Here is a 25,156-nt window from a genome sequence, read left to right as displayed (position 1 = left end):
AAAGTTCTAAGCACAGTACCTGGTATATACTTGGTGCCTAATAAATGCTTATTTCCTTCCTTTGCAAACATTGATATACATGTTAGATAATTGTAGTAATAATAATATATATTATATATGTTAGATATAATAGACTGACTTCTATTAGTTGAAAGAATATGGGAAAAAGTCAATACTTGTGAACTTCATTTCTCTTAGTTCTAAAATGGAGATTATCTTACAAAGTTGTGGAAAATGTGCAAAAGTCATATACTATAAAAATGTGAGAGTGTTATTACTATTGATGACTAATATGTGTGTACTTTCACATCTTACATTCCCTCCTCTTTCCAAGCATTTAGAGGAATACTTGTTTAACATGCTTGTAGTACCTGACCTGTAGTTAATTTAAATACATCAATTTTTTCTGCAATAAAACTACTCTGTGTGGAATATGAAAAACACTGCTTTGTATTTACATCAATGAACATTCAGTTATTTTCTTTACTGGGAAAGAGTGTATGTTATTATGAGAGCTATCACACTTAAATAATAAAAGACATTTAAGGCATAAAAATGTTAACGTGTGAAAGAATAGAATATGATGGCTTAAGGGCTTTTAATATTTTTTGGGAGGAGAAATGAGTAGGAAGCTCAGGCCAAGTTGTTTTCTGTACAAAGAAAGTATCCTTATATGTTCTTTGCTCAATATATAAGTAAAGGTCGTGTGAAAAAAAAATCTCTATGTTGAAGAAAATCTAAAGGCGCAGGTCTTTAATCTAGCTGTAGCCATCTCAGCCAGAAATGAGACTGTCTAATCAGTCTTGCATCAGTTCCCAGTTACGCATATAAAGAGCCGAGGGAGAGAAGCTTCACTGTTCCTTGTTCAGCACGCGAACTCTGGACAGCGCCTGGAGTCTGTTCGTCTTCCCTAGCCTCCCTTGTCTTTCTTCTACTTTGCCGCTAGAGCGGAAAACTCAACCTTAGCCACTAGTCTGCTGGTTCCCTCTGCTGTAGAAAAAGGAAATTACACAGATTCCCCATGCAACCAGCCATGATGATGTTTTCCAGTAAATATTGGGCAAGGAGGGGACTTTCTTTGGACTCAGCAGTGCCTGAAGAGCATCAGCTACTGGATAACTTAACAGTGAGTATCAAAAAATTGGCCCTTTCAAGAGTGCATTTCTTAGACTGTTGACTGTCTTGTTCCCAACAATATCTATCTGAGGGTTAGTAGACTTGTGCATATCACCATACACATCCTCTAGACCTCCTCCTGTAATAAATTAAAACTCAACAATTTACTAAAGTAATATATCTCCATGTCTTTCTATATTCCTTCTCAGAAAATTATTTGGAAAGCATCTTTTAAAAAGTTATAGAAAATAAGAGAAAGTATTGTAAGGAAATATTTCTTACTCTAGCATAGGAAAATATGTATTAATTTAGGAAGGATATTCTTGATGAGAACGAATGGGAAAGTTAAATTTTCTGCACTTTCACCAGCATATTGCTGTTTCATACACATGGTCTCTCCGATTTTAAAATACAGTTATTGTTTTCTATTTTTTCCCCAAAATTATCTTCAATAATCATTTTTGGGTTTAAAGCTTTTAAAAAACTGTAATGAAAAATATGGATTGATTTAAAAAATGTCTTTCCTCAATTTAGTTTTAAAGTTGTTTAAAAAAAGGGTAAAGTAAAATGTTTTCAATTTCTGATTTGAGATGAAAACTGCAATGAAAGAAAATCTATCCAGATATTCATGCAATGAAAATATTGCTGATATATTGCAACAATAACATTTAATTATTGCAATAGCAGAACTTATCAACTGTTTTTAATTCTGTGGGGAGAAAAAAATCTGTTTGAATATCTTAGCTCTGTGAGTAAGCTAGAAGACTTCATTATACTTACATATTATTACTACTAAATGAGTTGGTAAATTTTACCATTGTAATTATGATGTTTTGGTTAACTAGTTAAATCAATTAAAAAAATTAAAATAAATGTAAGTGGCTTTTTTGCATTTTAATAATACATAGATATTTTACATAAGCTAGCAGTTAACTACATCAAGAATTTCTAAAGTAAGAATGAAATACAAAATTTAGAAAATACTGAAACAAAATTATAGTGATAGGAAGTGATAAAAACAGAAAGTGAAGAGAAATTGTAGTTTAAAATAGTTTTAAACACTTATCACTATTAAACATAGAATAATGAGGTTAACAATGATCTTTTTTTCTATGAATTTTTGATGATTAGAAAACAGTGTGATGGAATGCTAATACGAAAATTTTTAAAAGAGAGGGATGGAAAAAGAGAAAAGAAAACTGTTTTGTTAAATTCCCTACCACAGACATATTTCCGAGTTCTTACAAAAATGCAGAAGAATGTTGTAAATGTTTTAATATTTTCATTTGCTGAGAGGGAAGCATTTTTCTTGCTTAACTGCCAGAGTTTAGTGAGTATGCATTTGGATGAGAGCACCATCACTTCATAATTTTATAATAACTTTACATCATCTGTCAGAGGCAATTTGTAAGTTATTTTATTCCCTCATGTTCTCCTCATTTTTACTCTGACTGCTAAGAATCTGTCATCATTATCATTAGTAAATTCCAGCTACTCATACCTTATCTTATATGGCTAATGAAGTTTTAATCCTTTTCAGTTCCACAGATGATTCTATTTGCTCATGAAGATTACTTATCTAGTTTTTTCATATCTGGATTTTAACCTCCATTTCAGTTGTTAACTACTGACACAATTTAGGTGAGCCCAGATGACATATTCTGCCAGGATTATAGCAATTAGATCTCCTGTCAATATAGCATAAAATTAGAGCCAGAAATTACAAATGGAGCTTTTATTGATTTAGGCATATGCATAGTTAGATGGAAGAATATAAAATGATTATTTACTTTGTTGGAAAAAATAAAAAAATAAGAATAATGAATTTTTGATACTTTTGAATTTGCTTTGGTAACAGGTTTAATTCATGCTAACTATATTATATCAGTGGAAAGAGGGCTGGGCTTGATGTCAGAAAATTTGGTTTCAGTCTTCAACTGGGAAATCCTTTGGTCAATTTAATATTTATTAAGCAACTGCTAATGAGAAGCAGTACTGGTGTAGCATACAGAGAACTAGCCAAGAAATAAGATTGGTTCAAATTCCACCCCTGACGTATCCTACTTGTTTGATCCTAGGAAAGTTACTTCTCTGTGTCCAGGCAACTCTCTAATACTGCAAACTGCACAAGTTACCAAGTCTGCATTGATGGAGGGAGCTCCCTCACTTGCAAATTCCCTGTAACAATAATGTTATAGATCTTTTTTCAATTCCTATAGAAAAACTGAATGAATTTCTGAATAACATTATTTGATTCCTCACACAGGTCCTTTCACCCCTTTTCACCTGTCTTCAAAGACTATACTCTCTCTTCATCCTCACTATTACCTCTTACTTAGTCAAGTAGTTTTTTTGAAGTTACCTGGTACAATTTCTCTTAACTCTCCTTTTCACTCCTCTCTCAGGATCCTTGACCACCTTGCTCTTTCTTCCCTTTGTTTTTTGAAGCCAAGAGCCTTCTTCCTTTGCCAAAACTAACTCCTCCACCTGTACCTTTGCCTTGATCCATTTTGGTCTCTTTTGGGACCTTGTTCCATCATTTTCAATAATTCTCAAATTCATTTCCTTCTCTCTATTCCAAATCTAACTACCCTAACTCAACCTCTCCTCACTTCTCACTCAGATTATTTTTAGAGTTTCTTTACTGGTTTCTCTGCTTCTAGGCTTTCCCCTCTCTAATTTATCCTTTGAAAAGCAACGTGAGTTCCTTTCCTAAGGTACTTTTTTGATTAGGTTATTCTTCTACTGAAAACTTTCTATAATCCCTTATTGCCTATTTGATAGAATATAAATCACTTATTCTTGCTGTCAGTATCTTTTACAATCTGGTTCCAATTATCTTTTTAGATTTATCCCTTACTTCATGTGACCTACGTTTCAATTGAACTGAATCACTCTGTCCCCATTCTCATTCTACCTTCTTCCATCTCTTTGTTTTCTCCTCATCCTGACCTCCCACACTCTATTTTTATTTACTGATGTCTTTAATATCTCTTTATTTTAGGTGAAATCTTCTTTATGAAGCCTTCTCTGATTCCTCCTTGCCCTCAGGTGAAACAACTTCTACCTTCACTCAGAACTTCTCCATTGCACTTGTCTTATTCTCCTTTTTTCCCCACTTCTTTCCCTAAGATCCCCAAATTCTGTAGAACAGTCTGTGATCTAGCTTTGCCCTACAAATAGTAGGTATTTATTATATTGTTGAATTCATTGACTTGCATCACATAATTTCTTTAAAACTCACTTTCCTCATTTATAAAACAGGCATAACGATACTTGTAATGCTTAGTATTTTTAAGAGGAATAAATAAGAACTGTGTGAAATGTTTTGTAACTGTAAAATGTTATATATGAAATTTTATGATAATTGAATGAAATATACTTCAATGCAAAAACAAGCTGGAAAGAAAACCTAAAGACAGAGATTAATAATTAGTAATTCTTTTAAATGTTTTATTGATACTTAAAATTTTGTTTTACAGCATTATTCATTTCCAATTACTCTTTCTTCTCTCTGTTAGGGGATCTTTCCCTTATAATAAATAAGTACAGTCAAGGAAACAAATCAACAATTGGCTAATGAAAAATTCTTAATCCTTCTTAAACAGTTAGATTTTTTTTTTTTAATGATAGAGTGGATCCGACCATTAAAATTTTTTTGAATCACACTAGCTGATAGGATGAAAGCATTCAAAATTAGTGGCTCAAAATAGCCTACTGTCACATTTTTGATTTTCATTTCTGAACAATTCAACTGTATCTAGACTATCTTGACAGAGTTTGCTCTGTTCACATTAAAGTTGTCTTTCAGTAATAGACTACACCAAGCTTCTTAAAGTTTTTCCACTCATGATCCCTTTTCTCAAGAGAAATTTTTATAAGACCCCAGGCATATAAATGTATAAAATAGGTATAAAACCCACACATTTACTGATAATAAACCATAATTTAATGACTCCCCAATTCAGTTATGAGACCCTATATGTGGTCAAAAATTACAGTTTAAGAAGCTGGGTTCTAGACTCTGATAAATTTGTCTAGAGAAAGCTTATCTATATAATCTTTAATTTATTCATAAACTACAACATAGGTGTAAAGATTTTTAAATTGGGAATTGATAGTCCTAAGTGTGAATCCTATTTCTGTCACTACCTAACTTAGTAAACATGTACTCACATTTTGCCTCTCTGAGTCTCAATTTCCTGTTTTGTAAAATTGGTAATGAAGAGAGAGGATTGAATTAGATGAATATACACTTCTTTCTTTCTTTCTTTCTTTCTTTCTTTCTTTCTTTCTTTCTTTCTTTCTTTCTTTCTTTCTTTCTTTCTTTCTTTCTTTCTTTCTTTCTTTCTTTCTTTCTTTCTTTCTTTCTTTCTTTCTTTCTTTCTTTCTTTCTTTCTTTCTTTCTTTCTTTCTTTCTTTCTTTCTTTCTTTCTTTCTTTCTTTCTTTCTTTCTTTCTTTCTTCATTTTTCCAAATTACCCCCTCCCTCCCTCCACTCCCTCCCCCCGATGACAGGTAATCCCATACATTTTACATGTGTTACAATATAACCTAGATACAATATATGTGTGTAAATACCATTTTCTTGTTGCACATTAATTATTAGCTTCTGAAGGTATAAGTAACCTGGGTAGATAGACAGTAGTGCTAACAATTTACATTCGCTTCCCAGTGTTCCTTCTCTGGGTGTAGTTATTTCTGTCCATCATTGATCAACTGGAAGTGAGTTGGATCTTCTTTATGTTGAAGATTTCCACTTCCATCAGAATACATCCTCATACAGTATTGTTGTTGAAGTGTATAGTGATCTTCTGGTTCTGCTCATTTCACTCAGCAACAGTTGATTTAAGTCTCTCCAAGCCTCTCTGTATTCCTCCTGCTGGTCATTTCTTACAGAGCAATAATTGAATATACACTTCTTAAGAATAAGGACAGTTTCATTTTTTTGTCTTTGTATCATCAATATCTAGCACTGGAACGTAGTAGGTGATTAATAAATGCTTGTTGGCATAGAAGATAGACTGCTGGACTGGGAGTCAAAATAACTTGAGTTCTAATTCATCCTCACACATTATCTGTGTAACTCTGGGCAAATCATTTAACCTCTTCCCACCTTCATTTTCCTCGTCTTTTGAAAGGGAGAATGATAAGATTATTGTAAAGATCAAATAGAATTACATCTATCTATCTATCTACATGCACATATGCATATATGTATGTATAATATGACTGTAGAGTACTATATAAATATATGATATTATTTAGTAACTAATCTCTGAAAAGTAAGCTTTCTGTCAGCTCAAACATTCCATGATTGATTATTTTCTTTCCTTTCTTCCTTATAGCTGAACAGAGCAAATGATAAGAAAAGCAACAAAGGTAGTGGGAAGAATGAAGCTGCTGGGGAAAGTGAAAAGACTGCAGTAGTGTTTTCTTTGAAAAATGAAGTTGGTGAATTGGTAAAAGCCTTAAGGCTATTTCAGGTATGTTCAGGTACCAACATAGTAATAAGTCCATTGTTATGGACTTATCATCTGTTGGGAAGCATGACCCACTGAGTCAATTTATGGGGATGCTATAATTTTGCTTATAGAACTTTAATGAAATGGAACTTTCTGATGGATGCTTCACAAATAGCATTCATCATCTAAATCAGGGCTTTTAAACTTTTTCCACTTTGTGACTCTTTTTCACCCAAGAAATTTTTACCATGGCCACATTTAAAATGTGAGCTGAGGTATTTCTGGCCATGTTTATGCATATGTAGTGCAAAATGTGCAATGTTGTGTATTCAGAACCAAGGCTGCAGTGAAGTTGCATGATGTAAGGGGAAGCACTGCCAGAAACATTTCAGATTTATTCTGCATGGGCAAGCACTGCCAAAAACACCTCAGACTCAGTCTGCATTTGATTTTGAATTAGTTTTTGGTTGTTGCATTCAGAAACATTTATTGTTGCCACTATGGGGCACAGTTTAAGAAGTTTTCATCTAAATAACAGAATATACAAGATCATGTGAAATCTGCTTTTTTAATCCAAACAATCTTTAAGGAATGAGATAAGCTCATTACCAGGTAGAACTGGATCCAGAGGGAGTATCTCTCTTTAAGCAATCCTGGTGTGTGGAAAATGGAGTTTTGCACAAAGTATAAATGGGATATGTATGATTATTAATGATAGCTTGATATGGCAGAAAAAGCAACGAACTTGGAACAAGAACGCCTAGATCCAAATTTTGTTTGGAAGTTATTTGCTTTTTTTCTGACCATGAAGAATGGAAGGTCAAAAATATGAACAGATTTATCTTAGGCTATACAATTTAATAAATTACAAATCTGTGTTTTGAATTTAGGTCCTCTCAATCTCAATCCAGAACTTTTGCATCATTTTCAATTTCTTTATCTATAAAATGAAGGGGTGGGGTGGCCTATATGGATTCTTAGTTCTTTTACGGGATAAAATACCATAAACCTATGAACTTTACAAAACTATCCTTTACTTTTAGCAAAGATTCCTAATAGTATTTATTTTAATTAAAAGTCTTCACTGGATATTTGAAATCAATTTATTTATAAATACTTTGTATATAGTCAGGAATAATTAGTGTCAGAGATGAAATGGATTCAAGGCCAAATGCATTCTTTGAGTGGGAAAGATACAGTTTAGATGATCTCAAATGAGAACATGGCTATCTTAGTTGAAGCATTTCATTGGCAGAACTTAGATAAAATTTGTTAATGTGATTTAACAAGACAAATTAGGTAGGGGGAGGTTTAGTATATACACACAGAAACTCCACTATTATTCCTTCTACCATGATGGTGCTTAAGAGACGGAATTAAAAATAAGTTACCATTTTAAGAAGTGAAGGAATTCTTTGAATAGCTTTGAGGTTAAGATCTTTAAATCCGATACTTTATTTTTTTTAAATAGTTTTTTTCAAAATACATGCAAAGATAGTTTTCAGCATTCACCCTTGCTTCATAAGTTTTCAGCATTCACAAAACCTTGTGTTCCTGTTTTTCTCCCTACCTCCTTTCCCTCCCCCAGATAGCAACTAATCCATTATAGGTTAAACATGTGCACTTCTTCTAAACATATTTCCACATTTATCATGCTACACAAAAATAAAATCAAGTAAAAAAAATGAAAAAAGAAAAAAACAAGCAAACAACAAAAAGGCAAAAATACTAAGTTGTGATTCGGTTCCCATGGTCCTCTCTCACCAATCACAAGTCTGTTATTATTGGTCTGCATCACTTCATTGTTGAAAAGAGCCAAGTCCACCACAGTTGTGATATTGTGTACAACGTTCTTTTGGTTCTACTTACCCTATTATTTCTTCTGTGCAACTTTCAGTTTGGATCAGTTGACACTTAAAGTCCTTTATTGACTTTGAGATTCTAGAATTCCATGAACTGATGTCATATTGATATTATGAACCTTATTCATAATAAGATTTTGAGTAGGTAGGAAGAAAATAGAAGAATTTTCTTGAGATGTTTTCATGTTGAGAATATAATAATAACATACTTAATAATGCACAATGGACTTATTTCCAAGGCCATACCTAGAAAATGTTAGGGATTAAGGGTTGGGATGATTCTAGAATAACCCCTGCTGTATTGATATTCTGTAGAAATACATATCAGCATCTAAAAAAATGAAATCACTTGCTTGGCTAGCTATATTGATCAAATTAAATAAATAATAAACCAGTTCTTCTATTATAAACAATTATTAATTATAGATAATTATTATCTTCAAGTTTACTCTATATCCCAGGACATAAAGAGGGATTTTTAAAAAATGTCCAATGCACGGAGGGTGACTAATTCACTCAGAGAGAGTAGATGTGGACAAGATTCAGGAGACCTAAGTTTTCCAGTTATTATTTCTACTTCACAGCAGTTAGGGACCCAGTTAGGGATCTGGAAAATCAAGATAAATTTTTTTTGGTTTTCCCTTCATACCAGAGAAGAAGTCTGAATTATTATAATATTAAAAATAAAATATGATGATATATAATACATATATTTTATGCATTTCTGAGTTTCTAAATTTTGTCTGTCATATGCTGGTTTTGATGTGTCATTTGGGGCTTTTGCAAAACTCCTCCCAAATTTCCATTCGATTCAATACCTCACAATGTATCAAAATCACATTGTGGAAAGTCATTATTTAGAAGGGATAACTATAATCCCTGCTCTTTATCAGCTATAGAACTCTGGGAAAGCCATTTAAACTTTCTAAGTACCAATATTCTCATCTCTTAAATGGAAATGAAAGTATATCTTTCCTACCTAACAGAAATATTCTGAGAGTCAAATAAAATAATTGATGTGAAAACACTTTGTAAACAGTAAATATCTATAATAATGTGATGTATAATTATTATTAGCTTATTTTAAGAATCTATGATTGGGTATTCCTTGTATTAATGTGGATTGTAGAAACTCAGTATATTTGCTATAGAATTGCATTTCCTCAAATGAATCACCTGGGACCGGGTGGTCCATCTTCTGATGGTGAGTCTTTCTACATGTAGCATCCTAAGAATTCATCCTAAGATGATGATTATCACTGCACCTTTTCTTAAAGCCCTTTTGGCTTGTTATAACCTGTCATAGCTCATTTTCTGTTGGTAAATATAAGGAGATCACTGCGCCTTTTCTTAAATCGCTTTTGGCTTGGGTAAAAATTTAAAGCTAAAGCTGGTGATTTGTAAACACCTAGAGATACATCAAAATAAAAGAAGCAAGAAATTAAGATTTGGAGAAGTGAGATGAAACATGTATTTTTGGACATGGTTCATGTAGGACACTTGTTATAAGGGTTTTGTCTTGTCTTATTGGTGATTTTTATTCTCCCAAAGTAGTGAGGAAGAGATTGAAGGAAGAAAAAATAAGTATTTGTTTATTGAAATATTTTCATTCAAAAATTAAGAATCGGAGGTCTCTCTCTCTCTCTCTCTCTCTCTCTCTCTCTCTCTCTCTCTCTCTCTCTCTCTCTCTCTCTCTCTCTCTCTTTAACCACAAGAGAGTCAGAAGTTGTGAAGTATTCAGAAATCAAAGGGTAAAAAGTTACAAGAGAACATAAGGATTCAAAGGATCTTGAGACAGGTAGTCTCTTACTCCATAATCCATTAGTTCTTACCACTGGTACTCAAGTGGTTGTTTAAGCATATGGTGGGATTCATACTTCGATCAAAAGCCCAGATCTTTGCCCTTATAACTGATTTTTTTTGCTAAATGATTCACAGGGACTAAGCAGGAAGGAAAACTTCAATCAGTCAATCAATGGCTAGATTGCACAACTCCTTTGTTGACTACAAAGTCTTTGTGATTGGGAAAGTTTGATAACCATGTTTACCTGGATTGGAATGAAATTTACTAAGCTTGCATTTATGCCTAAATGTGGCTGGTCAAGTCAGTTACATAAAAATTTCCTGGTCAAACATGGAGTTTCATCTGTCAACTAGGACATAGCAATAGGTTCATTCTCATGTATAGCTTCTGTGAATCCAACATAACTTCACTTTACAACAAGACCTGCTGGAATTTAGTGGGGGATTATTATTAATCAGTTTAGGGTTTTCAAAAAAGTAAAACCTAAATCCAATAATCTGGAGGAGTATAAGGGAAAGATCACAATGCACAAAGTCAAGAGAACTATGTATGTGCCCTGATCATAATGCAACCTCTCTTGGTACCAATTTCTTAATTTACAAAATGAGGAACTTGGAATAAGTGCACTCAAAGTCTCTTCCAAATCTAAGATTGTGTCATTCTATATTCTTTCATTCATTTGGCAAATAGTTGAGTGCTTACTATATGACCAAGGATTGTACAAGGTAGTGTTGTATATATAAAGGACTTTAGGACATAGTTCTCATTTTTAAAGTCTTTATAATTCAGTAGTAGAGATGAGATATGTGCAAGTAACTGAAATGCAGAGTGCTATGTATGGTACAAAGAAAATATTTTAGAAGTTCAGGAAAAAGGAGAGATCTTTTTTCTAGAATTATGAAAAAAAACAAAACAGGAAAAAGGGGTAATATTTAAGTTGGGCCTTGAAAGAAAAGGAGAATACCTTAGAAGTGAGAATAGGGACATTCTACAGTACATTTCAGGAATGTGAGCCTGTAAGAGGGTATTCCAATAGTAGAGAATAGTAGAGTCAAGATTCAGAGGCAAGAAAGTTCCAGACTTATTTGAGTAACAGTAAGGAATCTAGTTTTGAAAAATTTTCAAATTTGTATGGAAGAAATGGGAGAGTGGGCTAAAAATAGAAATTAGGTTCATATTTGGATTATGGGAATGTCTGAATTTTCATTCCAAGGAATATGTCAAATTACTCATTTGAATGAATCCTTGAGTGAAAATATGATCTAGACAATGAAATGTTTGGTCTACATAATGCCAAATAACTAGTTTTATTCTTTGGCTCTTTTAAGTATTACATTTAGATATTTATAAATTCATTGACTCTACCAAAACTGTTGTGTTGCATAGAGTAACGAAGCAGATAAATTTGAATACAATTTTTTTCTTTCATTCATTCAAAGCTAAGAATAATTTTTTACAGTGTAGCAAAAATGCAATCATGAATCATTTTTTGCTATAGTAAGAAAATAAGCTTATTCTTAGCTTTATGTCTGATTGAGGAAGTTAATCTATTGATCACCAGATGGTGATGACAAAAAGACCAAAAAAAAAGAGGAAAATGATTTCTAAAAAATTCCATTTGGTCATATCTCTCCACAGGAAAAGCATGTGAACATGGTCCACATTGAATCTAGGAAATCCAGGCGAAGAAGTTCTGAAGTAGAAATCTTCGTAGACTGTGACTGTAGTAAGAAAGAATTTAATGAGCTCATTCAGTTGCTGAAATTTCAAACCACTATTGTGACCCTGAATCCACCAGAGAATATTTGGACAGAGGAGGAAGGCAAGGCCACTTCTGCATCTTTTACTTTTACTTTGTAGCAATATTGCATAGAAAGAAAAAGTTAATATTTTTTACCTTACACTGTGTTTCTAACAGACCTTGAGGATGTCTTGTGGTTTCCCCGGAAGATTGCTGAATTAGACAAATGTTCTCACCGAGTTCTCATGTATGGTTCAGAGCTGGATGCAGATCACCCAGTAAGTAAGAAGAAAAATCCTAGTGAGGGTATTCTGTGTCGTCAGATCTTATTGTGGGGTAATACTACATTGATATTTATGTTAAGCCAGTAAGAGTTGTTCTTCAGACTAAAATATGTTCCAGTCTGCCCTTAGTCAGGATAAATCAGGGTGGGTATTATTTTTTTTGGTGCCATGGACCCTTTTGAGAATCTGATGAAACCTATGCACCTTTTTCAGAAATATTTTCAATTGCATAAAATGAAACATGCAGGATTACAAAGGAAACTAATTACACTGAAATATAGTTATCTATTCATGTATCTATCTCTATCTATCTATCTATCTATCTATCTATCTATCTATCTATCTATCTATCTATCTTCACACAACCATACCACATGGTTGTCATGAATCATGGACCCCTGGAATTAAAAAGCCCTGTCTAAAGGGATGGTATTTTCATATTTGTGTATAGACAATGTTTCATTTATTTTTAAAGGGTTAAACAGGGAAAGTGGAGATTTCAAAAACTCCTGAAATATACTGTAGAAAGGTATTTCTAAATCAAATTATTTAATCACAGAGGGTGGTCTTTTAAATAATAATTAACCAAATTGAAGTTTTCTTTGGGAAAGCTAAAAAGAACTCATTATCTTGTGGCAAGGATTCTTTTTTTATTATAGTTTTTTATTGACAAAACATATGCATGGGTTATTTTTCAGCATTGATCCTTGCAAAAACTTCTGTTCCAGCTTTCTTCCTCTTTCCCTCCACCTCCTCTTCTAGATGGCCATACATGTTAAATGGTTTAAAGTATATGTTAAATATAATATATGTTATACATATTTATATAGTTATCTTGCTGCACAAGAAAAATCGGATTTAGAAAGAAGGTAAAAATAACTTGGGAAGAAAAACAAAAATACAAACAAACAGTAACAGAAAGTGTAAATGCTATGTTGTGGTCCAAACTTATTTCCCAGTGTTCTTTCGCTGGGCATAGCTGGTTCTGTTCATTACTCATCAGTTGGAATTGATTTGGATCCTATCATTATTGAAGATAACTACTTCCATTAGAATTGATCCTCATATAGTATTGTTGTTGAAGTGTATAGTGATCTCCTGGTTCTGCTCATTTCACTTAGCATCAGTTTGTGTAAGTCTCTCCAAGTCTCTCTGTATTCATCCTGCTGGTCATTTCTTACAAAATAATAATATTCTATAACATTCATGTACTACAGCTTCCTCAGCCATTCTCCAATTGATGGGCATCCATTCAATTTCCAGTTTCTAGCCACTCTGAAAAAGGCTGTAGCAAGGATTCCTAACCTAGTGGGCAGAGGTGGTATGGACTAATTTTTAAAAATATTTTAATAACTACTTCAATATAATTGATTTCCTTTATGTCTTATTTTATACATATAAAAACATGATTCTGAAAAGGGATCTTTAGGTTTTAGTAGATTTCACAAAAGGTCCACAAAAGGTCCAAAAAAGACTAAAAGTTTTTGTCCTATAGAGGTATAGTGGAAGAATTATACCCTGACATCTTTTTTTTGACAATATAATTATTAATATTAATTATTATAAGAATACAACAATGTAGTTTTTAGTCTTTTTTATAGTTTTTATTTACCAGATATATGCATGGGTAAATGGGTATGACAATTGCCATAGTTTTTAGTCTTAATGGAAATGCAAACATTTCTAGAACAGAATTGTGATCGAACAGGCTAATCTTTTTCTCCTACTCTTTTTACTCTACTCAAACAAATACTGCATTCAAAGTAATATGGATCTTTGATAATGATAATGATAACTATTTTCTTTGCATTTCTTCACCAATATTTCTTTAACATGAGACTTGGATGCCTATTTCAATTCCCTCTGAAGTACAAGATCTGGGGGAAGGAACCCATCTACTCACAAACCCTTTTAAAAATTTAATCTTATTTTTTGAAATTAAAAACATTTATTTTCTCTCTTATTCCACTCAAGTACAAAAAAAAGAGAAACAAAACCCTCTTAAAACATATACATAGTCAAGCAAAACAAATTCTCACATTGACCATGGCCCCAAATGTGTATCACATTCCATTTCTTGAAACCATCACCTTTCTGAGAGGAGATAATAGTATGCTTCATCTTGGGACCCTTGGAGGGTTGGTTGGTTTTTGCAATGTCTTTTTCTTCTGGGACCTAGTAGATGGAACCAGGGAGATGACTATATAGAAGCAAACAGAAGGATGAAAGAGTAAAAGTTGAAAAATTAATTTGAAATATTCATTGTTGATTGAGCTTTATGATTGGATACTTGATGCAGTTAGTCTTTTGTGAAATATGTAGAATCCAGAAATGAGCCAGTGTGGCTCTGACTACATTGTAGTAAATGACAAAATGCAATGGAAAAACTTAGTCTATCCTAGCATCAAGTAAATCAAAAGTGAGGTAGCTGGGTGTCACAATGGATAGATTGCTAGGCCTGGACAGTCAGGAAAACTCTTTTTCTCAGTTCAAATTCAACCTCAGATACTTAATGACTGTGTGACCCTGATCAGGCCACTTCACCCTGTTTGCCTCAGTTTAATCATCTATGAGTTAAAGAAGGAGATGTCAAACCATTCCTTGTCAAGAAAATCACAAATGAAGTCTCAAAGAGAACTGAAACAATTAACTTAATGCCTTTGAGCCTCAGTTTCTTCATCTATTAAGGAGAGATAATAATTGTTGCTTTATCCTTCTACCTAATGGGGTTGTTGTGAGGAAAGTGCTTTGAAAACGTTGGCTTGGTATACTAGAAAGCACTGAGATTGGAGTCCAAAGATTATAGGATCATGCATCATAACTTTACAGCTAAAAGGAATCTTAGAGGCCATAGATTTCAACAACATTATTGATAGGAAGAGGCAGAACAGGGATGCAGCTGAGGTCATTTGATCCCAAGTCTGAGAGACACTAATCTAAGGAAGAAGAGGATGCAGTGGAAATTATGTTGAACTTGAGTTCATCAGTTTGGACTTCAAATCTTGCCTCTCTCTGATTTCCTGGGTGATCCTGGACAAGTGACATAATTCCTTAGAGTTTAACTCTCTGGTAAATGAAAGACCTGTTTAGGTGGCCTTTTAAGTATTTTGCAATTCCAAATATGATCTCACTCAAACAAACATGTTATAGATCTCTTTTCAACTCTAAACTCAGTGAAATAAAGTCTGTAAAGTATTATATGCATAATTGTATTATTTTTGTTAAAAAGTAATTATCCTAAAGCAATGCAAAAATAGGCTATTAAGTTTCTGGGTCATCTTAGGTAAGACCTTTTACCTTGTGAGACTAAAGGTTTTTTTTTTTTTTTTTTTTTTTTAATATTGTTGTTCAGTCATTTCAGTCATATTGGACTCTCCCAACCTTAAATTCCCAAATGCTCCACTTAGGTTAGTTTGAAAATTATTCAGCTCATAGTAGAGGTTCTGCCATTTACCTAGAATGATTGTATATCATTGACCTTGCTGTGAAGAAATGTTATTTTGGTATACAGTCTAAATTTCTCTTCGCTTAATTTCATCCCATTATTCCTAATTATGTCCACTTTATGAGGTCTTCTCTTATTTGATGTGCAACCACTAAGTATAATTGCAAGTAATTAGCAATTCCCCACCTCAATCATGTGCTTTGGTATTGGTTCCCCCTCACCCCCCATTTATTTTACAGCTAGACCAAATGTTCATTTTGCAAAATTTAATTTTGGTGCATTATTATTAAGTCTGTAAAGGAAAAGAGATAGTATGCTTTTTTTTGTGCATGGACAAATCCAAAGGTGGATTAGGTACAGAGACAAGAATAGGATCTTTAGGACACCTTGTATTGATACTTGCAAAGGAAAATTAGCTGACCAGAGAAGAAAATGAGAATATGAAATTTAGGGAAATAAGCCTTATTAGACAGGGTTTAAAATCAGAGGTTTAGAGAGCTAGAAGAGACCTCAGAGGTCATCTAGAAGAGACAGCCAGATGTAGTTAGGTAGCATCATCATCATCACCATCACCATCATTATTGCATTTTCATACTGCTTTAAGGTTTGTAAAGTGCTTTATGTATATTGTCTCATTTTAGTCTCACAACAGCCTTGGTAGATAGTGTTGTTATTATCCCTATTTTATGAATGAGAAAACAGAAGTTAAATTAGATAGAAGTTAAATGACTAGCTCAGGATCAAAGACTTGCATAGGTACCAAATCTTTAAGGATGGATTTGAAATCCAGGTTTCTAGACTCCAGGTTCAGCATTCCATCCATTGTGTCATCTTGCTGCTTCATTGTATATAGAACTTTAAACTTCTAGTAAGGAAAATATGAGTTCAAATATTGCTGCAACCACTTAACTAGCTATGTGATCCTGGACAAGTCACCTAACCTCTCTGCTTCAGTTTCTTCATTTATAACATGAGGGAAATAATAGCATTTTCTTGTAAGGGTTGTTAGAAAGATAAAATGAAATTATATATGTAATTATACATGAGAGTATGCATGTGAATTATTAACCTATTAATATAAGATTTATAATTATAACTAATGTATTTAGCATATTAATATGATATATAATAACAAATTACATTAAATATATAATACAATTATGCATATAATACTTTACAGACTCTAAAGGGACCCATAAATGTTATCAATAATTATTATTTATTCTAATGCTTTCATATTTATAGATGAGGAAACCAAATTCCAAAGAAGTATTCTAAAGCTAAAATGATAGGAAGTTAAGCTAAAATTGAAAACAGGCTCTGGGAATCCAAATCTCATGTTTTTTCCATTGTACCATGGTTCCCAGAACAGTATAATAGTTGAGTCAATATTTGATAAAACAATAGTGTAGACATTCAATTGAGGATAGAGGTTGTTGTCCATTCTGGATCTTCAATTGGGAGCCATAACAGCAAAGAACTGACACTATCGCCAACTGTTGCTCAGCTTAGGCTGGGTAGCTGAAGGTTGCTCTTTTTCTAAATGTTTGTGTAGATATCTGCTCAATGTCTTCTTTTCACTGTTTTCCTCTAGCTTAGTTGCCACATAGGACTGTCTGGATTATTAGAGCTCACAGGAAACCTTTGGAAAATTTCTACACTTGGTTAAGGAGAAATGCTAGTACTTCATTCTTTTAGCTACTTCTCTGGGATGATGCAGGTGCATGCTTTGAATGAGTATGTAAGATTTCTCTGGAAAACTCGCAGGAATGGAATGCCATTAGGCTAGTGACACTCCTCAGAGAAGAGAAGCAGATGTGGAGTAATACATGGCTAGGAGCCTGTTTATTTTATCATATTTGTCACTTTGAAAAATCCAGGGGCATAAAGGATGATCTCAGCATTACCCTCTGAGATACCTTGACTTTATCTATGAGTTATGAATACCTCACAACTTCTGACTCTCTTGTGGTAAAAAAGAGACCTCTGCTTCTTAATTTTTTAAATGAAATATTTCAATCTCTCCCTCACTACTTTGGGAGAAAAAATCGCCAATAAGACAAGACAAAACCCTTATAACAAATATCCTACATGAACCATGTCCAAAAATATATGTTTCATCTCGTGTCTCCAAATCTTAATCTCTTGCTTCTTTTATTTGGATGTATTTCTAGGTGTTTATAAATCACCAGCTTTAGCCTAAATTTTTTTCCTTATGCTTCCTTAAAAACTATATCTCTTCCCAAAGACTTCTATCTCTACTGCTGTGCAACATTCCCTGGTTACAAAGAGTTACAACCACCTTATACGTTGCTCATGTCTTACAAAATATGTCTTGTTCTACACCTCTGGCACCCCATCTTTTTATGGGATGTCAGTCCCCTGAAGAGAAGATTTGTTTCTGTGATGACCAGAGTTCCGATATCTTTCACATTTGTATGCCTTTACATTATTGTGGCCACCACATAAATAAGATACTATCTGTTAACTGTTATAATCATCTTGAAAGAGAAAGTTCCTACCAACTTTATTTTGTGAAGATTTCAGGCCTCACAAACCAAATTACAGGGCCAACTGCCATTTTCTAATGAATTTGTGTGAGATTTGACAACAGAACAAGCCCAAGTCTATTTTGGTTTGTAGACATTTTCCTTTTGAAATTATTCCTTTCACTTAGCTCAAACTCCTGAGGAAGTACATTACTTACAACAACAGTCTTTAATTTGACTTCATTTTTAGGGTAGTGTGGAGGCTTCCATAATATTGTTCCAAGTATTGGAGATATGAAGGAAAGGGGAAAAATGCCTGTACTGAAGAAATAATTCTCTTATTTGTAAGTGGCTGAGAACATCTAAGGAGGAGGAAAACGGATAGTTATAGAGGAAAGAGTTATTTCAGGAGTTTTTTCTCGCAGAAGTCTAATAGAATCTCCTTTAGGTGCAGATGTTGAATTTCCTAAATTTAGTTTTTTTTTTTAAAGGTCCATGTGTGAAAGTATTCACAAAACAGTTTATTTAATGAAAACATAAACTTTCTCATTTCTACCAAAGAGACAAAAGGATGAGGCTTTCAAATTCTCTAAGATTTGAAGACAGGCAAGATATTTTTATGCTCAGAATTTGTAGAAGTGATTATTTACTACAATGAACTCTTCATTTTGACTAATTTGGGGGAATGAGTGACTTAAAAACTATAACAATCTTATTACTTTCAAGCACCCAAAAGTAAAAGAAATGAAGCTAATAATTGCCCAAAGAGATAAAAATAGCTTATAACATACACATCAATTATTTGTAAATTAAGCTTCCAAAGTTTGGAAGAGTCTTCAAAACAGTTCTCTTTTAAGTAGTTTAAACATTCTTCTCTTGAAATCTTGTTTTCACTAATGTAATCAGTTTAGTTACTCTTTTAAAAAATTAAATGTACTTTTTTAATTATAAGCTTACTGAACCAATACAAACATTCAATTCACAAAGAACAAAGAAGACAATTGACCATAAGACTATGAACTTTTGTTGCAATTTTTAAAAAAATGTGTTAAATTTAACAAGAAACAACTTTATCCTGTTTATTTTTCTTTTTGAGATCGTCCCCCCCCCCCCCACCTCCCTTGAGGCTGGGGTTAAGTGACTTGCCCAGGGTCACAAAGCTAGGAAGTGTTAAGTGTCTGAGACCAGATTTGAACTCTGGTCCTCCTGAATTCAAGGCTGGTGCTCTATCCACTGCACCACCTAGCTGCCCCTTTGAGATTCTTTTTTTCCCCCACTATATATTTAAAATATTTTACTCATGATTTCTTTTGTATCTTAATCACTGCCCCCTAATTCTCTTCCCCAAACAGAAGCTATCACTTGTAACAAATATGTCAAATCAAGCAAAATATTTGAACACATTGGCTATGTGTGAAAGTATTTGTCTTTAGGTTTCATTTTGTTCTTCTGGTATGGTGGTGTCAAACTCAAATAGAAATAAGTATAAATTAACATTATCTATGGTGTATTTTTATTGTTAAACCTGTTCCATTTACATGTTAATTTGGTTTAAACTTTACTTAGAAGGCCACCTTTCTCCTGTAGGAGTCTAATATGACACCTCTGATAGTTCATCAGTTATTTCTGTGTCAGGAAACACAAGCCAGCTTCATTATCAGCCTTCTGAAGTCACGATTAGTTCCTCAGTTAAATCATTCTTTATAGATTTGGGTGAGTCAATTTCAGCCTGATTGAGCAAGTGTTCCAAATTAGCAGAGTCAAATTGCAGAGATTTTACTAGAAATTCAATTTTGCCTTTTCTGAATCAATGGTAGCCATCAAAACACAATGTGGAAATTTGAATTGATCACTCATTATGTAACACTTTGACTATTTCCTTTTAGTTTCACTATAGCTAATTTTCCTCTACATTGTTAAATAAACGAATCTCTTTCTTTGCTTAAGGGATTTAAGGACAATGTCTATCGACAGAGAAGAAAGTATTTCGTGGATGTGGCTATGAGTTATAAATAGTAAGTACTCATATAATTCTTTCTTGTGGCTTTGTTGCTTTTCTAATCTATTTTCTGGTTACAGAAACCACTTAAATTTGAAATGTATTTGGTAAATATTCATTCTTTATAGCATAAAAAACAGGAATGTAGTAACATGGCAAAACGATACGGATAAACTTCTGTTACCATTGAGAACTTAACATACTCTGTGAAATTCCTGTCATTTTAAATAGAAGTAAATGGAGTCTTAACTCAGCCTTTTGTTGTTGATTAATTTCTATTCATCTAACACTTTCTTTTTTTCTTTTCCTTCTCCATGTATTCTCCATTATTAGCAATTTTGGCTAAGGTAGCCTCATCATGGATAGAGGAATGGACTTTGAATCAGTAAAAGTTTGATTTCAGTCTTGCCTCTGATACTTCCATGGGAAAGTCATCCAATTTCTTTAAACTTCAATAATTTTCTCATCTATAAAATTTGAGGGTCAGTTTCAGTGTTCTCTGCTATTCTTTATATATGATTCTATAAAAGCTGGCTATTTAATGATGAATTTTTTCAGCTATAATAACCACCTCATTCTTTTAGCCATTGTATATTCTTTTTCTATATCCTCTTACCACTGTCTTCAATTTCTCTGATTGAAATTTGTAAGTATACTTTCATAAAAACAATGGTATATAATGAGTGCATTGGAAGCAAATGCTTATAATAATGCCATGTAAACAAAAAGTCTTTGTTAAAATGAAGACTATCTAGCAGTGGCCTTAAATTCTTTAAAGTGGCAATGAGAAAAAGACTATAGTCTTGTCTACTTCAAATATCCATATTTAATTTGTGTGTTATTCCTTCCACCAACATAGCCCCTCCATGCCTAAGTAGAGACTCTTCATGAGTTGCTGTAACCAAAAATAATTCATTAAGCAGTGGTCAATTTTATAATGATAAGCATCTCTGAACTTTCCTCATCTTGGATGATAAGCTTTAACAATCCATCTCAGAGACTAATTTCAAAGCTTTTCTAGCTTAGTAAGACCTGTTTAATTTGTGCTTCTTGACATAGCTTTTAAGAATTCTAGTGACCTCCAGATTATAAAGAATCATCAGAATCAGACTAGAGAAAGAAGATAATAAATATGAATTTTTAAATATTTGAAAAAATCTGGGTTGTAGAATCTAATTTCCTGAAGACTTCTAAAAATAACTTAGTATTAATGTAAAAAACATCCATGGGGCAGGAAGAATAGTCTAGTCAGCCCCAAAGAAATTCTAGTTGCTCACACTATAAGTATGGATAAAGGATCCATGAGTAACTTAGGGATTATTGAGGCTATTCTCAAAGATATGAAATAGTTTGAATAAAAAGAGAAAATGGAAGAAAGATCAGAAAAAAGTTAATATTGTAGTTTGGGACCTAGATACTTCTTAATCCCTTTATGAGATATAGACACTTTAGACAATCTGGTCAAGTGATCTCTTCTTAGAATTATGTTTTTAAATGCATAAAGCAAATTACAAAAGATGATAGAAGGATCATTATTTTCTGGTAGAGTCTAGAAGCAGGAAGGAAATAGTATGAGACCACAAAGTATCATGAGATATATGTGGCATCTGGTAGCAAAGAGGAAGAGCTGGGCCTGGAGTCAGGAAGACCTGATATCAAATCTGGCCTAATTATGTGATCATAGATATATCACATAATCTCTGTATTCTTCAGTTTTCTCAGCAGAAATTGTGGGTAATAACAGCACTTAATCTCACTGGGTAGTTGTAAGGACCAAATGAGATAATAATTGTAAAGCACTTAGCATACTACCTGGCACATCTATCATAGGAGCTATATAAATTTCCTGACAAAATCTACAAGCAGAAAAGAAATAGCTTGCTAATGTAAGTGTTAGAAATCACATAGTCATAATGGACTTAGAAGATATCAAATCTAACTCTCTCATTTTATAGATGATGAAATTGAGCTATGTAGAAGTAAAATCATACAGAGGACTAAGAAGAAGTCACCCAAATTTTAATGAAAATGAATTCAAGAGTAGAAGAGAAGAAAAGCATAGTATTTTACTCATTTGGAATGATATCATGTAATCCAACTTCCTTAAGCAACTATAGATTTTGAAGGGAAGTATTTTATTTTAGAGATAAATTAGAGATGAAGTGATTTGCTCAAGTCACATAAATAAGTGACAAAACTGGGATTCAGAACTGAGTTTTTTACCTCCATTTCTATTCTATTAGGAGGAGACAAGGCATAAATACCTTTAATATTTTGTTCTCCCAGTTTTACTTGGCTGGTCGGTTGTAAGATGGGGTGATGAGAAAGGTACAGAAAGACATGGCCAAACTTTGGAATACTCTTATAGAAGGAGTACAGTGAATTGGTAGAGGTGACCAATGAAAAGGAAAAAGATATCCAGGAAGTGAGTGGAAGGACAGATAAAGGGAATTGCTGTGAATCTGAAAAAAAAAGAGGAAGTAGAGAAACATAAACATGCTGAGAACTGTCTTGAGGCTCTGGTGAGTTTAAAGATTGACATTTTTGCATAGAGACATGATTAACCACTCTCCCTTAGACATCCAGAGAATGTTAGACCATGAGTTTTTGAAAGACCCAAATGCTTTTTCAATAATTGAGGGACCATCCATTGGCTCTAATATTATTCTTCATAGAAAATCCAAGCGTGAAGGGCACAACTACTGAACATATTCTTTTAAAAGAGATGCCAAATGTATTTCCTCTAATGAAATGAAAATTCAACATAGAAGTGGATCTCATGATTAGAAAATATCTTATTGGTTCTGAAGAGAAGTTCAAAGGACAAGTGATATTTTGAAGAACATAAAATGACAGCAAAAATGATGGCTGGTGCCAAGGGGCTTTAGCAATCAGACTTTCTCTGAAATTGCCCTTTTTCCTTTATATGGCACGATCATCTATTGGTCTTGGGACTCATTCTTTGGCACTTTCCTGTGCTCTTTGGTTATCATAGCTTTAAAAAAAGCTGTTATATATTTAATGGGTAATGAGGGATGTGATGGTTCTCTCAGTCTATCTTGCTGCTTAAAGAAGGGTTCATATTTTCCCTTGGTTTCTTAAACTGATTTTGACTTTTCTATTAGCTTAAGTTAAGGCGAACTTTACTTTCTTTCCCCATAACATGAATTTAGCTACTGTCATCTCTGAGTATTTGGGTATTTCTTATTCTTGGGCTTTTGTAATATAAACAGCTGGTTCAACACTTAGGGTAAAATAGATAAGACAATTCTAGCATTCTAAGATCCAGATTAATGGTTTAGCATTTGAATTGATGCTGGATTTTTTCAGCTCCTATTTATCAGGGAAATCTCTTGGAATAGAAAAGGACTTTAAAATTTAGTCTAGTCCATATTTTTTTATACTATCAGAGTCTTTTGTATGGTATATATGATAGTTGTTCATACAACTTCCATCTTAAGTACTCCCGTAAGATTCTAAAGTAGTTTAAGAGCTCACAGCATTCCAAGGCAACTTACTAGGTCTGATTGAGAGCTTCTCACTGTATCTTTCATCATTCTCTCAGTTCTATTCTCTAGCAATACAGAACAAGTCCTCCTGTGAAGACAAATCACTTAATCCCTGCCTCAGTTTCCCCAAATGTAAAATGAGGATTTTAATATCATCTGCCTTCCAGGGTTGTTGTGAGGATTAAATAAGATAATATTTGTGAAAAAATATTTAGCACATAGGAGACATTATATAAATATTTAATTCCTTACCTTGCCTTTCATTTCTCTCACTCATCAGTGGATAGATGCTTCTGCCAATGCTGCATAGGAGCAGCTGGAAACATAAGTGTTAGATGCATGCAGTTATGGGTATTATTATACAAGAACCACTAGCTGACTTTGTTGCCCCAATCAGTTCTATCTGATCCTTCATGACTCTTTTTTGGGATTTCCTTATCAAAGATATTGGAGTGATTTGTCATTTCCTTCCAGCTCCTATAGATAAGGAACCTGAGGCAAACAGGATTAAGTGACTTACCCAGAGTCACACAATTCTAAGGCAAGATTTGAACTCAGAAAGATCAGTCTTCCTGACTAGAACCTTAGCAGTCTATCCACTGTGCCATCTACCTGCCCTATATTCTTAATAGCATAATAAAATTCCTCATATTTATGTACCATTCAGCCATTTCTTAAAGGGTAAACATTTATTTTGCGTCAAATTCTAAACTTTTACAAAAAGTACTTTCATGAATCTTTTGATGTATATGGGACATTTCTGTATCTGATCTCTTTGAGGTTTTTCATTTAGCAGTAGAATCTCTAAGTTTAGACAATTTTTAACCACTTTGTTAGGATTACTCCAATTACTTTCCAGAGTGGTTGAACCATCAAAACTATCTTCCCCAGCTCTTCTAACACAAGATTATTCCTATCTTTGTTATCTTTTCCAGTTTTCTGCATGTGAGGTAAAAACTGAGTTCTTATTAATAGTGTTATAGAACTAATTTTCATATGATTGTTAATAATTTGTAATTCTTTTGAAAATTGTTGTTTATACACTTTAACTACTTATCCATTTTGAAATGGCTCTTGATCTTATATATTTCTTTTAGTTACTTTTACATCTGAAATATCAGACTCTTATCAAAGATAATGTTAATTTTTTTGTGCAAAAGCTATTATTTCATGTAATCGCAATTATGTCATATATCTTTTGCAGGCAACTTTATCCCTTATTTCTTTTATTCCCTGTTTTGATCAAGTTTTAAAAATAAATGCACATATTGGTTATATTAGAAATTTTGATTTTCCCTTGTATTTTTTTGGGAGAAGGGATAAGATAAAATAAACCTTAGTGAAGGCTAAAAGTTTTTGCTGGGTCTCTAGAGGGATCAATTTTAAAATATTACCTTGTTCTGAAACCAATGCTTTTGTGAGGTTCTCAATTTGTAGATTTCT

The 25,156-nt window shown here is 33.1% G+C and overlaps 1 protein-coding gene across 1 annotated transcript in view; it reads left to right on the top strand.

Moving 5' to 3' along the window:
- The first annotated feature begins 1,021 nt into the window (after positions 1-1,021).
- Positions 1,022-25,156, top strand: part of TPH2 (tryptophan hydroxylase 2) — a 126,253-nt gene continuing 102,118 nt past the window's right edge. Inside the window, exons 1-5 of the mRNA XM_074267627.1 lie at positions 1,022-1,126; positions 6,464-6,601; positions 11,885-12,068; positions 12,165-12,265; positions 20,153-20,220. Of these exons, the coding sequence (XP_074123728.1) occupies positions 1,022-1,126; positions 6,464-6,601; positions 11,885-12,068; positions 12,165-12,265; positions 20,153-20,220 (596 nt within the window). The remainder of the gene's footprint in view (positions 1,127-6,463; positions 6,602-11,884; positions 12,069-12,164; positions 12,266-20,152; positions 20,221-25,156) is intronic.

Source organism: Sminthopsis crassicaudata, chromosome 5, assembly GCF_048593235.1.
Source record: "Sminthopsis crassicaudata isolate SCR6 chromosome 5, ASM4859323v1, whole genome shotgun sequence".
In the NCBI taxonomy this organism is placed as follows: Eukaryota; Metazoa; Chordata; class Mammalia; order Dasyuromorphia; family Dasyuridae; genus Sminthopsis; species Sminthopsis crassicaudata.
The sequence above is the reverse complement of the archived record's forward strand: the minus strand, read 5'-3'. Positions and strand labels throughout refer to the sequence as shown.